We start from the raw sequence: 23,572 nt of genomic DNA, 5'->3' as shown, positions 1-23,572 counted from the left end.
GGATATGTCACTATGTCAAAAGTGGAGAGCTTTTTCTCTTATTTTATTCCCACTGCTCTCCTGAGTATTCGGGTGTTTGTTTTTTTTTAAATCTGTCATTCAGTTCTAGAGATATGGGGCATTTTATTTAATGACACTATTTATTGGCTTTTTGAAGAGGGCATGGCTCACTGGATTCTCTGGGGTCGTGTCTTTAGGCTGCTCTGTATATTTACACTGAACCACGCCCCCTTGGAAATACCAGACACAGCCCATCGCATGGAGTGGTGATGTTTTTGAAGTCAGATTTTTTTTTCTAGATCAATTTTTTTTTTTTTAAAGATGATGTATGAGATAGAAAAAAGTTTTTTTCCCCCCTGAAAAAGCACCACTTTTGCTCAGGGACTCTGGTATAGCAGCTTCACTCCAAAAGAACTAAAACATCTCACACAACCCCTGTAGCATTTGTTGTGTTATTTTTAGAAGGGCAGATGGCATCCTGAATATTAAGCCTCATTCAGTGATTTTTCTCATCCACAAAAAATGATCCGAATTTCGGTGTTTTTATGTATTAGCATTTAGTCACTGTTCAGAGTGTTAGTTTTTACAATTTGAGTTTGGTCATGGTTTCACTTTTTCTCAACCTTCTCATATCAAACAGTCCATAAATATGGACACAAATTGCTTTCAGGCTCGGTTTGATTTTTTTCACAAACCCATAGGCTTGCATTGGCGATTCTGTTCTGAGACTCAGATCAAAATCGTACATGTAGCTGTGATTTTTTGCTGACTACTCAGTCAGAAAAAATATACTGACATGTGAACAGCTCCATAGACTATAACAGGTGCAAGTTCTATCTGTGAAAACCACAGACAGAACTCGTATGTGAAAAACTGACATCTGAATGAGCCCTAATAGGGCTAAAAACTATCCTATAAAGAACATCTAAAGTAATCCATTTTTTATTAAATGATAGTGTAACTTTGTTTGCACAGTCTTATTTTCATCACTTCATTAACAGATCAGTTCTTTAAACTTTTTACAAAGTTTAAATCAAAGTCCATATGTATAAAATAAACCTTTCTTACAAATTTAGTATTTTAACATTTTTGTGAAGTTTTTGATCTTGGAATTCCATTCTAAAATGAAATGGTCCTTAGTACTAATCTAAGTATTATGCCAATCTCACATTTAGTTAGAAGCACTTGGAGAGCTTTGTCAACATAAACTCAATGGCAGTATAATACAGACACTGTACCCTTGTCCTAGTGACACGCAAGATGTGTAAAAATAATAATTACTATTTGTCTACCTGTCTTGTGGTGGTGTGCCTCCTCCAAGCTTCACTACTGTACTGTATATATCCATGAGACTTGTTGCTTTATCAATTACAGTATTTGCAGGAAGAACACCCGGCCAACGTAGAATTCCTGGCACTCGTATCCCACCTTCCAGTCCTCCCATGCCCTTTCCACCTATGGGTGTAGACCAGGGAACAATGTATGCATGGTTAAATAGAAAACGGATACGTGGTGTGTAAGCAAAAATTGCTTCATTGTGATGAAAAAAATATACGAGGAGATGCCCGCTATTTTGCGCTAAGAACTACATAGTATTACCAGACAGGGCATTGATAAATTATAAGTACTTATATATAATCAGTTTATATAATAAATAATTCATTTATAAAGAAAAAGGAGTCCCATATCAAAGATCAAAAGAATGTCCCATTTATGGTACCGAGAGAGAAGGACATACTGTATTTGTTTCCTCTTCCACACACTTTCCATGTCTCTTCAGTCAATTTCCAAGTCACTTTTTGCTAGCAATGTAGTTCATCTAGAGCAGAGGTGGGGAATCTTTTTTCTGCCAAGCGCCATTTAGATATTTATACCATCCTTCGGGGGCTGTACAAATAGTGTGCTAACTCCACCTACAAAGTTCGTCCTGATGATTACACTGGTGTCCGGACGTATTCTTTTATTGCATGCATGTCAGCATTCAGTAGTGAACATTGCAAGCGTGTTCTCACAGAGCAAGAAAAAATGAATAGGCCGGCGGCCGTCAAAATACAGCTGCCGGCCCAAGAACTGGGGTCCCTGGGAATCTGCACTGGGGCCAGATAAAAGGTCATCGAGGGCCGTAAATGGCCTGCAGACCTGAGGTTCGGTTCCCCATCCCAGATTTAGAGCGTGGAGTCTAGAACAAGTACTTCAACTCAGAAATTTAAGGAATGGGACAAAGTCCTAAGACTAGAAGTGTTGGCTTCTTGTACATGCTTATAATCACAGTGTTACTAATAGGTGGATTGGACATTCAAAGTAGGTTGAAATATTTCCAAGACTATCTGCTTCTCAAAAAAAGTACACATTGCAAGGCTTTAGTACATAGTCATACACATTATTTGTACATACAGTTAAGAAGTAAAACAAGATACAAGATCAATAAATCCTTCATTTTTATTATTGTAAATTTCGACTCTATAAAAATATAATACAGAGATAAAAATTATTTATTTTATCTGATGTGATACTAGTCACTACTCTCGGACTAGCCACGTGGCAGGGTAGTCAAGAGGTCCAAGGTCAAAAGCCAGGAGGGTACATCATAGACAGAGGGGTGAGATAAAGGTGTAGTCAGGTCACAGTCTGGGGTCAGAATTCCGAGAAGGTAGCACATTACAACAAAAGGGCTAGGCAAACGCAAGGTCAAAGATAAATCCAAGGTAAAGCAACAAAGATCAGAATACAAGACTAGGAGCACAGAGCACACACACACATCTTGAGCAAAGCTACAATTGGCAGCAATCTAAGGCAGAGAACTGGCTAAATAGCCAGGCAATTACTCTGAACAGGAGACACATGGATGAAGCCCTGGCACATCCTGGTCCTGATTGGATGACTAAACTGTCACTCAAGACACTGACAGCTCAGCATACCCCAGCATCTGATTGGACAGCTGAGCTGTCCATCACCATACTGACAGCTCAGCACGCCCCTGTCCTAGATTGGACTGCAGAACAGTTATTCACTGCATCCAGACACACTAATAGGAGGAATCATAACATCTGATTGCAACAATATTACTGAAAGATACATTATGTCAGTTGGCATCATGTAATAAAAACATACTGTAAGACTAAATGGGAATTTTAGTATTCATAACATAAAGAGTACACAAAAAGATGTTCATTCAGGTTGCATTTCTTACCTCTATAAATGCCATTACTGCCTTTTAGGTGAGGACTTCCCTCCATTCCTTCCAAATAGCTACCATGGTCGGAAGCAAAGTAAGTTAATGTGTTGTTCATTAAACCTTCTTGATCAATGGACTCAAGAATTTGCCCTTTGTGGATGAAAAGAATGAAAGGTTCATTTTTTTTTGCCTTGTCTTATTATACCCATTTACTGTATACTTTATGGTATAAAACCACAAGAAGAAAAATTAAATTGAAATACATACATTTACAAACATAATAAAATCTCTCCAAAAGACCAACCTCCTATCTACACCAGAGTTCCTGTGTCATATTTCCAGTTTTGCGACATATTATGCATACAAGCCTTCTTCTTTGAATGAACCATTCCACTAGAGCACCACATTTTAATACAGTTTTGGATGGTTGTCTAAGGGTATGTGCGCACGATCAGGATTTGAAGCAGAAATTTCCTGAGTGTCTTTGCATCTCCTTGGCAGGAAAAACGCTGGGCGTTTTTGATGCGATTTTTGAAGTGTTTTTGCACATCAATGAATTATTTTTGGCGCTAAATAAAGTTATTTGGTGGGACATTGCTTAAACCCTTGGATTACCGTTAGAACTGGGGGGAGTATATTGGTTAATTTAAATGATTATAGAATGTGTCTGTTGTATTCCAAATAAAGTGTTTGCTCTGTGTATATGTGTTTATTTAACTCTTTACTTTACTTTAATTAGTTTTGGTCATGAAAAGGTCTGATTGACACCTTATCATAACCAAACAAAAGAGCTAGGTGTCAGCTAGTCTCATTCACCCAATCTTCATTAGCATTTATATTCATGTAATTTATGCGGCTGCTGTGAGCTGGTCTTTTTAGCCTGGGAGGTGCCATTTACAAACATGTTCCCTGGCCATTAAATAACATCTCACAGCTGGTTCATTAACCACTATGTCCCCCCCGATCAGCACTCAGCAGCGCTTTGGATGCAGCGTATTTTTGCTGCGTCCAAAACGCGGTGTTCTAATGCAGCACTTTTGTTGTCGGTACATGTGAATCTGCCCCATATAATGACATTTAAATTGGTCAAAATCTGCAGTGGAGACCAGCGTGTCTGCTACAGAAATTGACATGCTGCAGGTGAGTTTAGGTGCGTGGCCACGGTCAGGAGCCGCTGCAGGTTTTACGCTGCATGTTTATACGGCGTCAAACCTGCAGCGTCCAGATGTTACAGTGTAGCGGATGGGATGTCTAGAAATCCCATGTCCACTATGCGTGCATCTGAGGCTGCGGATCACCCATGGACACTGACATGTGGCACGTCTTTCAGGACCGCAGCATGTCAAATTCTCTTGCGGAGTCTCTAGTCTCTGCAGCAGAAATTTGACCACTAGAATGTATAGAATGCGGTAAATGCGCATGGTTCAGTGAAAACATGTGGATTTACCTGCGTTCAATAGATTGCAATGTTTTGGATGCAGCAAAAAATATGCATCCAAAGCGCTGCTATGTCTGGATCATGGGCACAGAGCCTAAAATTTAAAAAGAAAAATGGCGTGGTCTCCCGCGTCATTTTTATAACCAGAAGAGGGAAAGCCGACTGCTGGAGGCTGATATTAGTAGGCGGAAAAGGGGCCATTAGCCAACAATGTTCCCTGGCTATTAATATCAGCCCACAGCTGTTTGTTTAGCCTTTACTGGCTAAATTACAGGGGGACCGCGGAAAAAAATTGACGTGGGGTCCCTCTAAGATCACCTAAAAGGACTTTTGCTTATAGAGCATGATTTTGTAAAGTAAAGACATGGCTGTAACTGTGCTGTAATACTGATTACATTAATACCTTTAGTGAAGAAATACGCTTTGTGTTTTTTCTTTAATCACCATGTGAAGTTTTCTGCTAATAAGATCTCTGTATACAGGGCGGGACTGTACACTGGATCTTCTCCTCCCTGTGATTCCTTGCTCCTCTGTCTGCCTCCAGTCTCTAAATTACATATCACTGCTTATTCAGTGACCTGGCTCCTGTATTTGAAATCTCGCACAGGTGCAGTCATTGCTGTAGGAGGCACATGCGCACATTGAGTTCTTGGCTGATCTACAATAAAATGGCACCATCACTGCCATGGGTGGCACATGCTAAGCTGTCTCTTGAAGATGCCATTGAGACGAGTACTCAATCTATGCACGCACTGCCCACGGCAATGACAGCGCCAGTGTGAAATTTCTAACACAGGTAATAGGTTATTAAAAAAGCAGTGAACTGTCATTTGGAGACCGGAGGCAGGCAATGGGCCCAGAGAATCATAGACAGGGAGGAGAAGACCCCCTGTAAAGTGCAGCACCTGTGCACTGAGATATAACTAGCAGAAAACTTCAAATGGTGATTAAAGAAGATCAATTTCTTCACCAAAGCTATCAATTTAATCAGTGTTACGGTGCCATTACAGCCATGTCTTACATTCCAAAATCATGCTGACAGGTTGTCTGTAAGCACAAGTCATTTTAGGTGATCTTGCACTAGGATGAGTCATATGTTTAGTTTCAAAATCCACTGGATAATTTTAGAAAAAACAATATGTTCATATTCAAATCAGGTGCCCAGAGCCACCCTCGGGTCCACACTGTCACGATTCTGTTGTCAGATTATCTGAGGCCGGGGGCTCCTTCCCTGTCCCTAATGCTAGGGGCACCCTAGCTATCCATACTCCCCAGATTACTTCTGATGGTGAAGTGGCTGGGACCACATGTCTTGCTGAACTCCTGAATCAGTAGTATATCTGTCCCCCTCCTTCCACCCAGGGTAGTGGGGAGGAATAGTGTATGTATATATACAAACCAGACAAACAAAGAAGGATGTACAGGAATAAATAAAAATACAAATATACAATCACAGAAAACAGAGAGAAACACCGGGGAGAAAAGGAAGGGAAACTAAATAGGAGAGGACGAGGATTTGCACACAGTCAAAACACCTAGCAACAGTCAATGATAAACACTCCAAACGCCTCTACCAACAACCGACTCCTTCATTCCTCACCAGGCAGCAGTACAAGACTTAACACTGGCAATCCCGATTGCAAGAGGGGAGAATATATAGGAGAGGGGAGTCGCCAATACTGATCAGCTGAGATCATCCAAGCTGGGAAGCTTTAGAGGCTCCAAGCTGAACAGATTAACCCCTGCATTGCTAACAGAAACCTGCACTTCTTAATATGAAGAAGTGGTTGTGATCAGTGCAGAAGTACGTGAAATCAGACGCTGCGGTCTTCTGGCCCCTCTCTGTCGTGGTAAACCCGTGACACACATGGTTCTGAAAACACTTCTTTGGCCCATTTTCTGGGAAGAAGTGGAGTGCTTGTGATCATGTGTCTCCACCTACAATGCTTCAAACACTTCATCTGCATATAAAGAATGTTGTCTCTAAGACTATCCAGCAGATTAAATTCTAAAGATGTGGCTCCTTTTAGCAAAAGGACATGTGCTTACTAGTGATGAGCGGTCTAAGTAACGAGCCCAATGTAAGTCTATGGGAAACTCGAGCATTTTTCTGGTGCTCCCCCATCCCTCCGGCGGTCTGCAGAGGGCCTACAAATTGCCCAAATTGATGGGAACAGTGCTCAAATGACATGGGAACAGCATGGGGAAGACCCCTGGAAGCATCTCTGACTCCCAGGTCACTGCTGTCAACAACGTTTTCAGAGATATTACACCACTTTTACAGACTCACAATAAAACATACAAAAACAAAACCAAAATGGATTTTCCTGGGAAAAATGTTAAGGAACATCCTTTCCAGGGTAATGACTTGTATATAAGGCAAAATAAATAACCAAAAACAAAAATGCTCTTCCAGACCTTTTGCTATGTTCACACGTAGCGTTTGTGATGCATTTTTGCACATTTGCATTGCTTTTAACGGTGAAAAATGCATTCACCAGGAAATGTAATTTTAACATTTTACTACATTATCTTGCCATGTAGTGTGTGAGACATCATCAGACACATCCTGTTTCATTTATGAAGGAGGGACTCTGAAAGTCACAAACACTATTTTTATAGGGACATCAGGCAGCCCTTACTATTCTTAAAGAACCAGCAGACAGCTATGTTTTGTTGTTGCTATTATTAAAGAGTGGGTCTCCTATACTGTTATTGTGTATGCAGTGACTGCAAGGGCTGCCAAAAAATTTGGACTCACCCCATTACCCCTTTGAAGAGACATAGAGGAGGGCCTCAGTAAAAAAACTGTTCCCATTATAAAAGAGTGGGTCTCCTATAGTGGTAATGCCCATGCAGTGACTGCAAGGGCTGCCAAAATTTTGGAAAAACCCCAATGCCAATTTAAAGACACATAGAGCTGGGCCACAGTAACGACATGTTCCCATTAGAAAGGAGTGGGTCTGCTATACAGTTATAGGGTATGCAGTGAGTCCAACGGCTGCCAAAATTTAGGAAATACCCCAATAACAATTTAAAGACACATAGAGCTAGGCCACAGTAATGACATGTTCCCATTAGAAAGGAGTGGGTCTCCCATTCTGTTTGCCCATGCAGTGAATGCAACAGCTGCAAAAAATTTGGAGGAACTCCAATGTCCCTTGCAAGAGACGTAGACGTTGGAGGGCCTCCTGAAAACAATGTTCCCATTATTAGGAAGTGGGTCTCCCATACTGTTTGCCTATGCAGTGAATGCAACCGCTGCTAAAAATTTGGAGGAACTCCAATGTCCCTTGCAAGAGACGTAGATATGGTGATATGGTAGATATTGTGGTGATATGGTGGTGGAGGATAAGGATGAGGAGAAGGAGGAGGACAAGAGCAAATAGATAAAATCAGTAAGCTTATACCCATGTATGGGTGTGAAGACATGTGGCATGCGAATAGAACTAGACCTCCCAAAAATAAGACACTGGATTTGAGTTTATGCTATGCTGCTATCATTCGGTGGTGTTGAGAAGTCAGGCCCAATCCAGCCCTTGTTCATTTTTATAAGAGTCAGCCTGTCAGCATTTTCAGTTGACAGGCAGATGCGCTTATCAGTAGTGTTGAGCCACCCCCGTAGTGTTCGGGTTCGGTTCGGTTCGTCGAACACCGGGATGTTCGAGGAACTGTTCGTCGAACTGTTCGTCGAACACCTTAGAACACCGTCGAACACCGTTAAAACCAATGGCAGGCAAACAAAAACACATAGAAACACATAGAAAACACCTGCAAAGGTGTCCAAAAGCTGACAAACTGCTCAGAAGACACTCTGTTTAAAAAAGCCGGCCGGCAAATTCAGCAGCGGCATACACCGGTACCCGACAATTTAGACAAGAAGGAATAGAGCATCACACATAGATTAGATAGATAGAAACATGTCAGTCAAACATATAAGAAGCACAGTGACAGTGTTGGATACTGCATTTGTCATTTAGTGTAAAGGATTTATTAAAAAAAATATTAGTGTTTTCATGCACCGTCTCTTTAAAAAAGCCGGCCGGCAATTCAGCATCTGTACCCGACAATTTAGAACAGAAAGAATAGAGCTTCACACATAGATTAGATAGATAGAAACATGTCAGTCACATATATAATAAGTACAGTGATAGTGTTGCTTACTGTACTTGTCATTTAGTGTAAAGGATTTATTTAAAAAAATAATAGTGTTTTCATGCACTGTCTCTTTAAAAAAGCCGGCCGGCAATTCAGCAGCGGTACCCGACAATTTAGAACAGAAAGATAGAGCATCACACATAGATTAGATAGATAGAAACATGTCAGTCACATATATATGAAGTACAGTGATAGTGTTGGTTACTGTACTTGTCATTTAGTATTAAAATAAAGGATTTATTATTAAAAAAATTGGCGTGGGGTTCCCCTTAATTTTAGGCTCTAGCGGAGGTTAAGCAGACGGCTGGGGCAGATGTTTGAAGCCTGGGAAGGGGGTAATACCCACGGAGCTTCCCAGGCTACTAATATCAGCCCCCAGCTGAATACATAGCCTTTACTAGCTATTAAAATGGGGGACCCCCCCAAAAAAATGACGTGGGGTCCACCCTAATTTAATAGCTAGCAAAGGCTAGGCAGACAGCTGGGGGCTGATATTAATAGCCCAGGAAGGGAGCCATGAATATTGGCCCCCTCCCAGGCTAGAAACACCAGCCGTCAGCCGCCCCAGAAATGGCGCATTCATAGGATGCGCCAATTCTGGCACTTAGCCTCGCTCTTCCACGCTGCCCTGGTGCGGTGGCAGGGGGTAATAGGGTTGGGGTTGATGTCAGCTTATAATGCCAGCTGACATCAAGCCCAGGTTAGTAATGGAGAGGCGTCTATAAGACACCCCCATTACTAACCCCATAGTCAAAGTTAAAAAAAACACAAACACCCAGAATAAAGTCCTTTAATTGAAATAAAGACACAATCCTTTATTGTTCTAAATTAAACCATACCTACCATCACGCCCATTCCAGCTGAAGCCAACGATCTCCTGCAATAAAAGAAAAATAATAAAGCAACCTCATCCTTACCTTTCCATGGTTCCCACGACAGCTTCAGCTCTGCTACATCGAGATGACAGGCTGGACCGCAGCAGAACGCCGCCATCCAGCCTGTCATCCCGCAGACACTGAGAAGCGCAGGCTTGCTTGCGCTGCTCAGCGTCTCTCTGTGACGACATCCAGATGAGCCGAGTTCATGTCCAATGAACTCGGCTCACCTCATGCACGTCACTGACTGCGTGGGAAAATTCTCACGCTGAAGCGCTGATTGCAGGAGAATTTTCCCACGCTGTCAGTGACGTGCAGGAGGTGAGCTGAGTTCATTGGACATGAGCTCACCTCATGCACATCACTGACAGCGTGGGAGAATTCTCCTGCACTCAGCACTTCAGCGTGAGAATTTTCCCACGCTGTTAGTGACGTGCATGAGGTGAGCCGAGTTCATTGGACATGACCTCGGCTCATCTGGATGCCGTCACAGCGAGACAGTGAGGAGCGCAAGCAAGCCTGCGCTTCTCAGTGTCTGCGGGATGACAGGCTGGATGGCAGCGTTCTGCTGCGGTCCAGCCAGTCATCTCGATGTAGCAGAGCTGAAGCTGTCGTGGGAACCATGGAAAGGTAAGGATGAGGTTGGTTTATTATTTTTCTTTTATTGCAGGAGATCGTTGGCTTCAGCTGGAATGGGTGTGATGGTAAGTATGGTTTAATTTAGAACAATAAAGAATTGTGTCTTTATTTCAATTAAAGGACTTTATTCTGGGTGTTGTGTTTTTTTTAAATACTTTACTAGAAATTCATGGCGGTCATGTCTAATACTGGCGTGACCCCATGAATTTTGGGCTTGGGGCCAGCTGATAATACCAAGCTGGCCCTAACCCCTTTATTACCCAGTGAGCCACCGCACCAGGGCCCTGGATGAGTTGGGTACAGCGCCAGAAGATGGCGCTTCTATGAACGCGCCATTTTCCGGGGTGGCTGCGGACTGCAATTTGTAGCGGGGGGGGGCCCAGAAAGCTTGGGCCTCCCTGCGCTGCAGATTCCAGCCCCCAGCTGCCTAGTTGTACCTGGCTGGACACAAAAATAGGGCGAAGCCCCACGTACTTTTTTTTTAATTATTTCATGAATTTCATGAAATAATTAAGAAAAAAAGGCCTTCCCTATATTGTTGTGTCCGGCCAGGTACAAATAGGCAGCTGGTGGTTGGGGGCAGCCCGTTCCTGCCTGCTGTACCTGGCTGGACACAAATATAGTGCGAAGCCCCACTTCAATTTTTTTTAATTATTTCATGAATTTCATGAAATAATTAAGAAAAAAAGGCCTTCCCTATATTGTTGTGTCCGGCCAGGTACAAATAGGCAGCTGGTGGTTGGGGGCAGCCCGTTCCTGCCTGCTGTACCTGGCTGGACACAAATATAGTGCGAAGCCCCACTTCAATTTTTTTAAATTATTTCAGGAAATTCATGAAATAATTTAAAAAAAATTGACGTGGGGCTTCGCACTATATTTGTGTCCAGCCAGGTACAGCAGGCAGGAACGGGCTGCCCCCAACCACCAGCTGCCTATTTGTACCTGGCCGGACACAACAATATAGGGAAGGCCTTTTTTTCTTAATTATTTCATGAAATTCATGAAATAATTAAAAAAAAAGTACGTGTCATCTCGATGTAGCAGAGCTGAAGCTGTCGTGGGAACCATGGAAAGGTAAGGATGAGGTTGCTTTATTATTTTTCTTTTATTGCAGGAGATCGTTGGCTTCAGCTGGAATGGGCGTGACAGTAAGTATGGTTTAATTTAGAACAATAAAGGATTGTGTCTTTATTTCAATTAAAGGACTTTATTCTGGGTGTTTGTGTTTTTTTTAACTTTGACTATGGGGTTAGTAATGGGGGTGTCTTATAGACGCCTCTCCATTACTAACCTGGGCTTGATGTCAGCTGGCATTATAAGCTGACATCAACCCCAACCCTATTACCCCCTGCCACCGCACCAGGGCAGCGTGGAAGAGCGAGGCTAAGTGCCAGAATTGGCGCATCCTATGAATGCGCCATTTCTGGGGCGGCTGACGGCTGGTGTTTCTAGCCTGGGAGGGGGCCAATATTCATGGCTCCCTTCCTGGGCTATTAATATCAGCCCCCAGCTGTCTGCCTAGCCTTTGCTAGCTATTAAATTAGGGGGGACCCCACGTCATTTTTTTTGGGGTGTCCCCCATTTTAATAGCTAGTAAAGGCTATGTATTCAGCTGGGGGCTGATATTAGTAGCCTGGGAAGCTCCGTGGGTATTACCCCCTTCCCAGGCTTCAAACATCTGCCCCAGCCGTCTGCTTAACCTCCGCTAGAGCCTAAAATTAAGGGGAACCCCACGCCAATTTTTTTAATAATAAATCCTTTATTTTAATACTAAATGACAAGTACAGTAACCAACACTATCACTGTACTTCATATATATGTGACTGACATGTTTCTATCTATCTAATCTATGTGTGAAGCTCTATTCTGTCTGTTATAAATTGTCGGGTACCGCTGCTGAATTGCCGGCCGGCTTTTTTAAAGAGACAGTGCATGAAAACACTATTATTTTTTTTGATAAATCCTTTACGCTAAATGACAAGTACAGTAAGCAACACTGTCACTGTACTTCGTATATATGTGGCTGACATGTTTCTATCTATCTAATCTATGTGTGAAGCTCTATTCTGTCTGTTATAAATTGTCGGGTACCGCTGCTGAATTGCCGGCCGGCTTTTTTAAAGAGACGGTGCATGAAAACACTATTATTTTTTTTAATAAATCCTTTACGCTAAATGACAAGTACAGTAAGCAACACTTTCACTGTACTTCGTATATATGTGGCTGACATGTTTCTATCTATCTATGTGTGATGCCCTATTCTTTCGGTTCTAAATTGTCGGGTACAGGTGTATGCCGCTGCTGAATTGCCGGCTTTTCATGTTTCACTGTTGGCACTGTTCCCATCGATTTGGGCAACCACTGTAATGCCACAACCACCATGGCTGTGGCATTACAGTGAGTGGCAGACAATCCCTGCATGATTGGTGCTCTAAATAGCGCCAGACATGCAGGACACGCTTTTGGTGCACGAACAGTTATCGAACATAACCTCGAACAGCCGAATTTTTTGCAAATCGTTCGGGTTCCTCGAACAACTCGAACACCGCCCAAAACAGCTCGAATTTGAGATTGGCGAACAGTTCTAGTCGAACACCGCTCATCTCTACTTATCAGTTATAACTCCACCAGTGGCACTAAAAAAACGCTCTGATAAAACACTAGAGGCAGGGCAGGCCAGGACCTCCAAGGCGTAGAGAGCCAGCTCATGCCACATATCCAGCTTGGATGCCCAATAAATATAAGGCATAGAGTAATCACGGAGGACGTTGGTACATTTGGCAAAGTACTCCCTCAGCATTTTCTGAAACTTTTCCCTCCTTGTGAGATTACCCCATGCCTCAGGGCCTGTACGATGGGAGGGTCTGAGAAAACTGTCCCAGAACTTTGACCGTGTTCCACTGCCTCTGCTGGATTGCATTGTGTCTCTTTCGTCTGTACTCCTTGGTTGTCCAACGAACTGTGACCTCTGCCGCCACCGTTTTCAGATGGGAACTTTTTTAATAATTCCGCAATAAGGGCATTCTGGTGCATTTTATTAGGCCTGTGCTGCAAGGGAATAAGAGACAGAAAGTTCTCCTTGTAGCGTGGGTCTAGAAGTGTCACCAGCCAGTAATGACTGTCACCCAAAATTTGGACAACGCGAGGGTCAAGTGAAAGGCAGCGTAACATAAACTCAGCCATGTGTGCCAGACTGCAAAGAGGCAAGACTTCCGTGTCCTCACCAAGAGGACTACTGACCATGCTCTGCTCTTCATCCTCCTCTTCCTTCTCCTCTCTGTCCTCAGGCCATCCATGATGAACAGACGGTATGACAGTTGTGCAGGTAGTAAAGTCTATAGTGCAGGTAACTAGCTCCTGTTCTTCCTCCTTCTCCTCCTCTTCCTCATTGTCACCCAATCCCGTTGGGATGAGATGAGACTGGGCTGTGTGGAATCACCCTGTATGGTTCCTTGCTCCATCTCATCGTGTTCCGCCTGCAATGTATCCTCTTTAATTGTGAGCAGAGAGTGTTTCAGAAGACAGAGAAGTGGGATGGAGATGCTAATTATGGCGTCATCGCCGCTCACCATCTTGGTGGACTCCTCAAAGTTTTGGAATATGGTACATATGTCTGACATCCATGTCCACTCCTGATGTCTAATGTGGGGAGCCTGACCTGAATACCGATGGCCGTATTCATACTGGTAATCAACATCTGCCCTCTTCTGCTCACAAATCCTTCCCAACATCTGAAATGTAGAGTTCTAACGCGTGGGGACATTGCACACCAGTCGGTGAGCTGGAAGCTGCAAACGCTGCTGAAGCACGGCAAGGGCGGCGGAAGCTGTAGCAGACTGTCTAAAATGGGCACACACATAGCGTACTTTGACAAGCAGATGCAACAGATCTGTGTAGGTTTTGAGAAACCGCTGAACCACGAGGTTAAGCACATGGGTCAGGTTCCCGCCATTGTCACACACGACCATGCCTGGCTGTAGGTTCAGGGGTGTCAGCCACAGATCTGCCTGATCTTTCAGAGCTGTCCACAAACTCTTCAGCGGTGTGCGGTTTGTCACCTAAGCATATTTGCTTCAGCACAGCCTGTTGCAGCTTGGCAGATGCAGTGCTGCAGTGTTTCCAGCTTCTGACTGATGTGCTCATTTTGGAGATGGAGGCTGAAGAGGAGGAGGTGCAAGAGCTGTAAAAAGTGGGGTCAACCCTGATTGACACAGGGCCCCCAATCCTCAGCGTCGGGAGGATGTGTTCCGTCCCAAGGTCCAACTGGGTCCCAGTTTCCATTATAGTAACCTAGTGACCCTTCAGCGAGATGTACCATCCCTGCCCACATGCACTTGTGCACTTGTCCACGTGTCCGTGGTTAGGTGGACTTTCCCAGTAACTGCGTTGTTGAGGACAAGGCTAATGTTGTGGGACACGTGCTAGTGTAAAGCGGGGACGGCACCCCGGGAGAAATAGTGGCGGCCGGTGACCGAGTACCGAGGGACAGCCGCCGCCATCAGGTTGCGGAAAGCTTCCTTCTCCACGAGCCTAAAAGGCAACATTTCTAGCGCAAGCAGTCGCGAAATGTGGGAATTTAGTAGTGTGGCCTGTGGGGCGTTGGCTGGGTATTACCGCTTGCGTTCCAAGGACTGGGGTAGGGACAACTGAACGCTGCACTGGGACAAGGGCGTGAACGTGCTTGCTGATGGTGCTAGTTGAGAGTGTGCAACAACATGTGCAGGGCGGGAGGCATCTTTGCGTGCGCCATGGACAGGGGATTGACTTGCACTCACAACAGCAGAAGAAGCAGTGGTGTCACCCACAGACACTGTTTCTGGACCCTGGGGTTCGGCCCACTTAGTAAGGCACTTTGCTGCCATGTGCCTGATCATGCTTGTGGTGGTCAGACTGCTAGTTTTGCTACCCCTGCTGATGCTGGCCTGGCAGGTGGTGCAAATGGCCTTTTTGGGGTTATCTGCAGAGTCTCTAAAAAACAACCAGACTCGGGAAAACCTAACTGTTATGATCTGCAACATAAACTAAGGAAAGAATGGGAAAAGCTGTCCCTACAGTAAGACTAAGCTGAATCCCTACGATGTTGCGAGCAGCCTGTTCCTTGTGAACAGACCTGCCTTCATCCTCGGCTAGTCTGAACGGAGACCTATATAATAAAGGGAGGAGTCCCTAAAAGAACTAAGGACTGGGACAAAAATGGGACACCTCTTAACAGAAGTTGTTGCAGAGCAAAAAGACAAACTGACAAAAAGTACTAGCGGTCCAAGAGGACCAAGCAAACTAGACAGAGATAGGAACCGAAGCACCTGGCTAGAGAGACAGGCAAAACACACTGAAGTCCAGCAAAGCCAGAAGGGCGGAGCTGGAATATATAGACAGCTGGTCACGTGACCGCAAAACACAAGATAGCAAAAACTAACAGGAGGGTTCTAACAGTACCCCCTCATCTATGAGGATCCTCCGGATCCTCCAGGCCCAGGCCTATCAGGAAACCTCCTGTGGAAAGCTTTAACAAGCCTAAGAGCAGAGACATCACCCGTCCTTACCCAGGAGTTGTCTTCGGGACCGAAACCCTTCCAGGAGACAAGATACTGTAATATCCCTCTATGCCATCTTGAATTCAAAATGCGAGAAATTTCATATTCACCGTCTTCCACCACAGGAGGAACTGTGACAGTGGCGTCCCTATTAGAAATGTCAGCCTTTTTCAACAAGGAAACATGAAACACAGAATTAGTCTTCCAGGAAGTAGGGACATCCAACCTGACAGCAGACGGGTTAACAACCTGAAGCACTTTAAATGGACCCACAAACTTAGGACTCAGTTTTTTAGAGGGAATCCTCAACCGCAAGTTCTTCGAGGACAACCAAACCATGTCACCCACAGTAAACAAAACCTCTTTACGTTTCCTGTCAAAATACTTCTTGGACTTCTTGTTAGCCTCTTGCAGGTTACAACGTACATTAGTCCAAACTCTCTCCAAATCACTGGAAAAATGCTCCTCCTCCGGCACCGCCGACCCCAATTTGGAGAACGAACCAAAAGACGGATGTCTCCCAGTGCAACAAAAAAAAGGAGAACACCCAGCAGAGGAGGATGTATGATTGTTAAGAGCAAATTCTGCTCCACAAAACAACGCAAAAACTGTTCAACATCCTGGTTCTTTCTTTCAGTCTGTCCATTAGACTCAGGATGATAACCAGACGAAAATGACAAATGAACTCCCAACCTGTCACAAACAGCACGCCAAAAGCGAGCCATAAACTGAGGTCCTCTATCAGAAACAATATCCATGGGAACGCCATGGATCTTGACAATCTCCTTAACAAACGCCTTAGCGAGTGTCTTGGCGCAGGGCAACTTAATGAATGGAACCAAATGACACATCTTACTAAAATGGTCTACGACCACCCAGATGACAGTAAAACCCTCAGACACAGGAAGATCAGTAATAAAATCCATAGAGAGATGCATCCAAGGCACACTAGGAACCTCCAGAGGGCAAAGCAACCCCGCAGCAGGAGTAAGTGAGGCCTTTGACCTAGCACACACAGTACACTGACGCACCCACTTGATGACTTCCTTCTGCCATCCAGGCCACCAAAAACTGCGACTGATAAGTCTCTTAGTCTCCTAAACTCCTGGATGACCTGCCAACCGAGACTCATGACACTCCACAAACAAATCTCTCCTAAAGGCTCTAGGCACGAACAACCTCCCATGTGGAGTGTTAGATGGAGCATCATCTTGAGCATTCAGAATCCCATACTACAAATCGGAGTCCAATGCCGCCACCACACCGGCACCGACCGTAGGAGAGAAGCTGCGAAATAAAGCATCGGCTTTAACATTCTTAGTACCAGGGATATAGGTAACAGAAAAATGAAACCGAGAAAAAAAAAGTGCCCACCTAGCTTGACGGGCATTCAAGCGCTTGGCAGCATCCAGATAGATCAAATTCTTATGATCTGTGAAAACCTGAATAGGAAATCTAGCGCCTTCCAAAAAATGACGCCAGTGTTCAAACGCAAGTTTAATAGCCAGCAACTCCCGATTTCCAACATCATAATTCAGTACGGTTTCCGAAATTTTTTCGAAAAGAAGGCACAAGGCACCCTTGTTCTCCTGAGACAAAACTGCTCCGACCCCCACCGATGAAGCATCGACCTCGACCAAAAAAGGTTTGGACTCATCAGGCTGTATAAGGATAGGGGCAGAACTGAACCTCTCTTTGAGATACTCAAACGCTTCAATGGCTTCAGTAGTCCACTGGGTCGTATTTGCACCTTTCCTGGTGAGATCGGTTAGAGGTTTAACAATTACAGAAAAATTCTTAATGAATTTCCTGTAATAATTGGCAAAACCCAAAAACCTCTGTATAGATTTCAAACCAATAGACCTAGGCCATTCCTGCACAGCCTGAACCTTCACAGGGTCCATCTCAAAGCCCTCGCTGTAGACAATATTGCCCAAAAAACTAATTTTCTGCACAGCAAACTCACATTTCTCCAGCTTAGCAAAGAGTGAATTATCACTCAATAACTGCAAAACTTCACGTACACTCTGCCAATGGGACTCTAAATCTGGTGAATAAATCAAAATGTCATCCAAATACACAACCACATTCTTACCAATCAAAGGTCTCAGGATGTCATTAATAAGGTTCTGAAAAAATGCAGGTGCATTGGAAAGACCGAAGGGCATCACCAGATTCTAAAAATTACCTACCGGAGTGTTAAAAGCAGTTTTCCATTCATCACCCTCCTTCACACGTAACAAATTGTATGCCCCTCGGAGATCAATTTTTGAGAACCACTTGGCTCCCACTAACTGGTTAAACAAGTCAGGAATTAACGGCAATGGGTAGGAATTGCGTACGGTAATCTTATTAATTTCACGAAAATCCAGACATGGACGTAAACCGCAGTCCTTTTTTTTAACAAAGAAGAATCCGACTGCCACAGGCGACTTAGAAGGTCTAATGTGACCAGCAGCCAGGCTAATCTCTATGTACTCCTCCAAGGCCTTTCTTTCAGGGATAGTAAGATTAAACAAGTGATTTTTGGGAAGAGTAACACCTGGAACAAACTCAATGGCGCAATCATAATCCCTATGAGGAGGTAAAACTTGCGACTCCTCCTCCGAAAAAACCCTCCAAAAATCTTGAATCGGTACTGGTAATTCTCCTTTTTCCACAGCCGCAATGCGACCATTACAACATTTATTATAGCACTTCAGACTCCAAGACTTAATCACATTAGTAGACCGGTCCAACAAAGGATTGTGCAGTTTTAACCAAGGCAATCCTAGAACAACTGGAGAGGACAAATTATCCATAACAACCAAGTCCAAAATTTCTTGGTGAACACCATTGATAGTGAGAGGAAATGCAGCAGTCTTGTGAGTAATACATTTCAAAGGAGTGTTATCAATTGCAACCACAGAAATAGGAGATGACAAAGGTTTGGATTTCAATTTAAGTTTTTAGAAAAAAAACCTTTATCAATCACATTAAGTGTTGAACCACAATCCACAAAGACCTGAAATTCAATCAAATCTCCCTGCAGAGTAGTACACCCAGAAAGGAACACTCCTGCAGAGCGTAAACAAGCTATATGGGCGTAACTGCCCTTTTTTTTTTTTTTTACTTAAACGACGCTCACAATACTTAATCAAATGATCAGCTTTACCACAATAAAGACACAAACCGTCGGCGAATCTCCAATCTCTTTCTTGAGAGCAGAGTGACATCGCCCCAACCTCCATTGGTTCTCCGCTGTCAGAGCAGATTTTCTGGAAACTAGGACCTGAAGTTACAGGAGTTTTTACATCATTGACCCTGGACCTTATTCTCCTGTCCACACGAACAGCTAACTGCATAGCTTCCTGCAGAGTCTCAGGTGCAGGGAATGCAATTAGCAAATCCTTAACCCTTTCACTCAGACCAGCAAGAAATAAACTTTTCAGAGCCGAATCATTCCACTTAACTTCTGAAGCCCATCTCCTGAAGTGTGTGCAATAAATTTCAACATCATCTGACCCCTGATTCAAACGTCTAAGTTCTGATTCAGCAGATGAGATTCGATCAGGATCGTCATATAATAGCCCCATAGCAGAAAAAAATTCCTCAACAGAACTTAAACACGGATCATTAGGTTGGAGAAAAAAGGCCCACCCCTGTGGTTCTTTGCGCAAAAGTGACATAATAAAACCAATGCGCTGTGATTCATTCCCAGAGGACCTCGGTCTCAAACAAAAATATAACAAACAAGCATTTTTAAAGGAAAAAAAATCTTGCTGTTTACCATAAAAATATCAGGCAGTCCTACCTTCGGTTCCACAAAATGCGCTCCAGGACAGCTACTCACGTGTTGCTGAAGCTCGGCCACCTCCAGAGACAATCCCTGCAGGCGTTGAGCCAACTCCTGGATGGAAATCATATTGATCCCCGAATTTCTTTCTTTTTAGTTTTTTTTTTGGGCTGGACTTACTATTATGATCTGCAACATAAACTAAGGAAAGAATCGGAAAAATTGTCCCTACAGTAAGACTAAGCTGAATCCCTACGATGTAGTGGGCAGTCTGTTCCTTGTGAACAGACCCGCCTTCGTCCTCGGCTAGTCTGAACGGAGACCTATATAATAAAGGGAGGGGTCCCTAAAAGAACTAAGGACTGGGACAAAAATGGGACACCTCCTAACAGAAGTTGTTGCAGAGCCAAAAGACAAACTGACAAAAAGTACTAGAGGTCCAAGAGGACCAAGCAAACTAGACAGAGATAGGCACCGAAGCACCTGGCTAGAGAGACAGGCAAAAAACACTGAAGTCCAGCAAAGCCAGAAGGGCGGAGCTAGAATATATAGGCAGCTGGTCACGGGACCGCAAAACACAAGATAGCAAAAACTAACAGGAGGGTTCTAACACTAACAGTTGTACTAGCAACTTTCGTCGTGTTGGTGTTACAGGGCACGCTTTCCCGCCTTGTGTCTGCGGCCACCATATTGCTTCTTCCTGCCTGTTGTGGTGCTAAGCCTCCCCCCCGTATGCTGCTGTCCTCGCTCTGCATGTCTCCCTGTCAGGTTGGGTCAGTTACTATATCATCCACCACCTTGTCTTCCACTTCCGCTCCCTGGTCCTCCTACTGACTTTCTGGCAATTGTGTCTCATCATTATCATCATCGACCTCTTTCGACAGTAATTGCACTTTCCCACCATTGCCTTTGTGTGACCGTGGCTGCTCAAATATTTGAGCATCGCTACACGCATTCTCCTTTTGGCTTGCTTGAAGCTGGCCGGGCGAGAGGTCCAAATCTACAAATGGAAAAGTGAACAGCTTTTGTGAGTGTACAAGTGTGGAATCAGTTGTTTCCAAGCACTTGGCATGGTGGAAGGAAGGAGGTTCAGGGTGAGGAATATGTGGTCCAGACTCAGGGCCACTGAGACTTGACCGTGTGGAAGACAGGGTGGTAGTGGTGATGGCAAAGTGACTGGAAGCATTATCTGCTATCCAACCAACAACCTTTTGACATTGCTCTGGGTTCAATAATGGTGTGCTGCGGTACCCTAGCAATTTGGGACAGGAAGGTCGGGCAACAAGATGTGGGTGTTTGTTGTGGCACAATTTCAGCTTGCCCATGGCCTCGGCCTCTGCATGCACCATCACATACACTTCCGCGTCCCTTGCCACGCACCTACGCCATTTTAAATGGAGGACAATATTTTCCATGTTCACTAGAAATGGCTGATTATGGAATGCAGTTATATGTAATACGTCTGACAGAGAACCACGGTTTTAAATAGCAGGCCTGTAATTTACTAATATTATTCTTCACAGAGACCTAGTGTGAATAGCTTGACTGACACACTGCAACGAAATGGAAGGCAGAAATGGCTGATTTTGGAACAATATTATACTGTATGTGATATGTCTGACAGAGAACCACAGTTTTAAACAGCAGGCCTGTAATTTACTAATATTATTATACACATAGACCTAGTGTGAATAGATTGACCGACACACTGCAACAAAATGGAAGGCAGAAATGGCTGATTTTGGAACACGGTTATATATGATGTGTCTGATAGAGAACCACGGTTTAAATAGCAGGCCTGTAATTTACTAATATTATTCTACACAGAGACCTAGTGTGAATAGCTTGACCGACACAATGCAACAGAATGGAAAAGGAGGCCAATATTTTCCAGGTTCAATTCAAACTTCTGGATTTTTATCGCTGAATTATGGAACAGATCTGGCTGTATTCTGCAGTGCTAACAAGCAAATGGAGCAGAAAAATGGTGTACTCTAGATTGCATTTTAAGCAAAAAACCAGGATTAAGATAAAAAAAAATTGCCCTGGCCCCTGATATATGGGGCTATGTCTACAAATATCTGTAAGAACAGCAGCAGCAGGAACGTGCTATGGACCCTCTTGCACTATATGCACTGCAGTCTGCCACATACACTGCCTGCCTGCCTAACTCCTGCTATCACCTTCACCACTGATTATATGCAGCTGGATTAGTAATCAGAAGGACTGTTATTTCAGATGGATTTCTATATATATGTTTTGGAATACCAATACTAGCTCTAAATAAGCAAATCACTCCCTGACTCAGCAACTGCTCTCCTTACTCTGCCTGATTCCGGGGTAGACTGTGACCAGCATAGCGGCACCAGGTCCTATATAGACCTGATGACGCTGTGCGGCTAGCTAATCACTGTAATGCCCACAACCAACATGGCTACGGCATTACAGCGCTTGGCAGGCAATCCTTGCATGTTCATTAGCTCTCTAAAGAGTGGCAAACATGCAGGGCGGGGGCCCGAGTTCCCGCTCGAGCAACTCGGAAATACTCGCCAAGTGCCGAGCTTGTTGAGCATTGTGATGCTTGGGCGAGTACTGAGCAGTGGCGAGCACGTTCTCTCATCACTAGTGCTTACTTTAATACCACTATTTGAACTGACAGATTACCTGTAATATTAGGTTGATACTTCCTGTTCAATACAGATCACTTTTCAGCAGTCATAGTATTATTATCACAGACTTACAATGAAAGATAACACCTTTATAAAGATAACTCACCTTCATCTTATCCGTCTTTGAATACAATGACCTCTGTAAATGTCACAGAGCATGTCTAGAAAATTCTCCTATAAAAGTCAGTCACAGAAACTCAATTGCTCTCTATAGACTATGTGCTGCTGTAAAGCATTGCTGCAAATGCTGTAGAAATCTCAAGTATAAAAAAGAAATTGCTGAACATCGATAACATCTTGTCTCCAAATTTTAAAACTGATGATTATCACCATTGCCCATTGACCTACACCATCTTCACCATTGTCCACAACATCCAACTCTTCAGCCTTTCTTCCTCTCCATATTCCTAAATCTCCTATTTTCTCCTTAAATTGGTCAAGTATAAAATCAATGAAATATACCCATCAGTAGATATGAAGATGAACATATCGGGTACTTAACTAATACTTTTAAATATGCCAAATTTTACCCTCACTTCTCCAGCTCATATAATCTCTTCGCATCCCTCCTATACTTGGGCACCATACTTGTCATCAGTCATCTAAATGTTATTATCTACTCTTTATTTCATATAATATAAGACTAATAGTAAACAGGGCTAATCATGTGTTATAATTTAGTGATTTTTTTTAAATATTCTTAATTTTCTGGTAACTAGAAGACTTCTTGAAGAGAAAACAGAATTGTACAGCAATAAAGCTGCCTTGGTCTTTTACCTAGTATGGTCTTCTGTGGAGGATGATCTTCACAGGTGCACACGGCATCTTCAGCCCTTCATCCTTGGCACCTCTTGCACCAACTAGGCCCTGCAACGTCATAACATCACGTGAGGCCTAGTCATTAGGCCTTACATTAAGTCATGATGTGTGTTATGTGTGATGTGAGGAAATTGCAGTGCCTCGGTGGCACTTAGAATGCCAGGCTGGGGATGCCAGATGCAGATATGAAGATCAACTACCACAGAGGACCAAACTTTAGACTAGAACAAGGCATGACAAATTGACTTCTTCATCTCTTTGGGATAAAGAGAAAAGTATTGCACTAAATTATAAATTTACATAACTTAGAGCAGCAAAGGCCCAACACCACAAAGAAGATTGGAACTAGCCAAGAATATCATTACACTGTGTTCCAAATTATTATGCAAATAATATTTTCTCAGATTTTCCCAAATTACCTATATGAATTGCAGTCATTGTAATTTTCCAGTCAAATAACTATTAGAGTACAATTGAAAGGTTTTTGTAC

The 23,572-nt window shown here is 43.6% G+C and overlaps 1 protein-coding gene across 1 annotated transcript in view; it reads right to left on the bottom strand.

The window, feature by feature from the left end:
- Nucleotides 1–23,572, bottom strand: part of LOC141252977 (arylsulfatase H-like) — a 139,144-nt gene that overhangs the window by 16,268 nt on the left and 99,304 nt on the right. Inside the window, exons 7-8 of the mRNA XM_073670730.1 lie at nucleotides 3,191–3,325; nucleotides 1,293–1,455 (exon numbers count right to left, since the gene is read on the bottom strand). Coding sequence (XP_073526831.1) covers nucleotides 1,293–1,455; nucleotides 3,191–3,325 — 298 coding nt within the window. The remainder of the gene's footprint in view (nucleotides 1–1,292; nucleotides 1,456–3,190; nucleotides 3,326–23,572) is intronic.

The sequence above is a fragment of the Phyllobates terribilis genome, unplaced genomic scaffold, assembly GCF_046119375.1.
Source record: "Phyllobates terribilis strain yellow unplaced genomic scaffold, ASM4611937v1 Scaffold_2__4_contigs__length_985480577, whole genome shotgun sequence".
Lineage (NCBI taxonomy): Eukaryota > Metazoa > Chordata > Amphibia > Anura > Dendrobatidae > Phyllobates > Phyllobates terribilis.
Note: the sequence above shows the minus strand (reverse complement) of the source record. Positions and strands in the feature narration are given on the sequence as shown.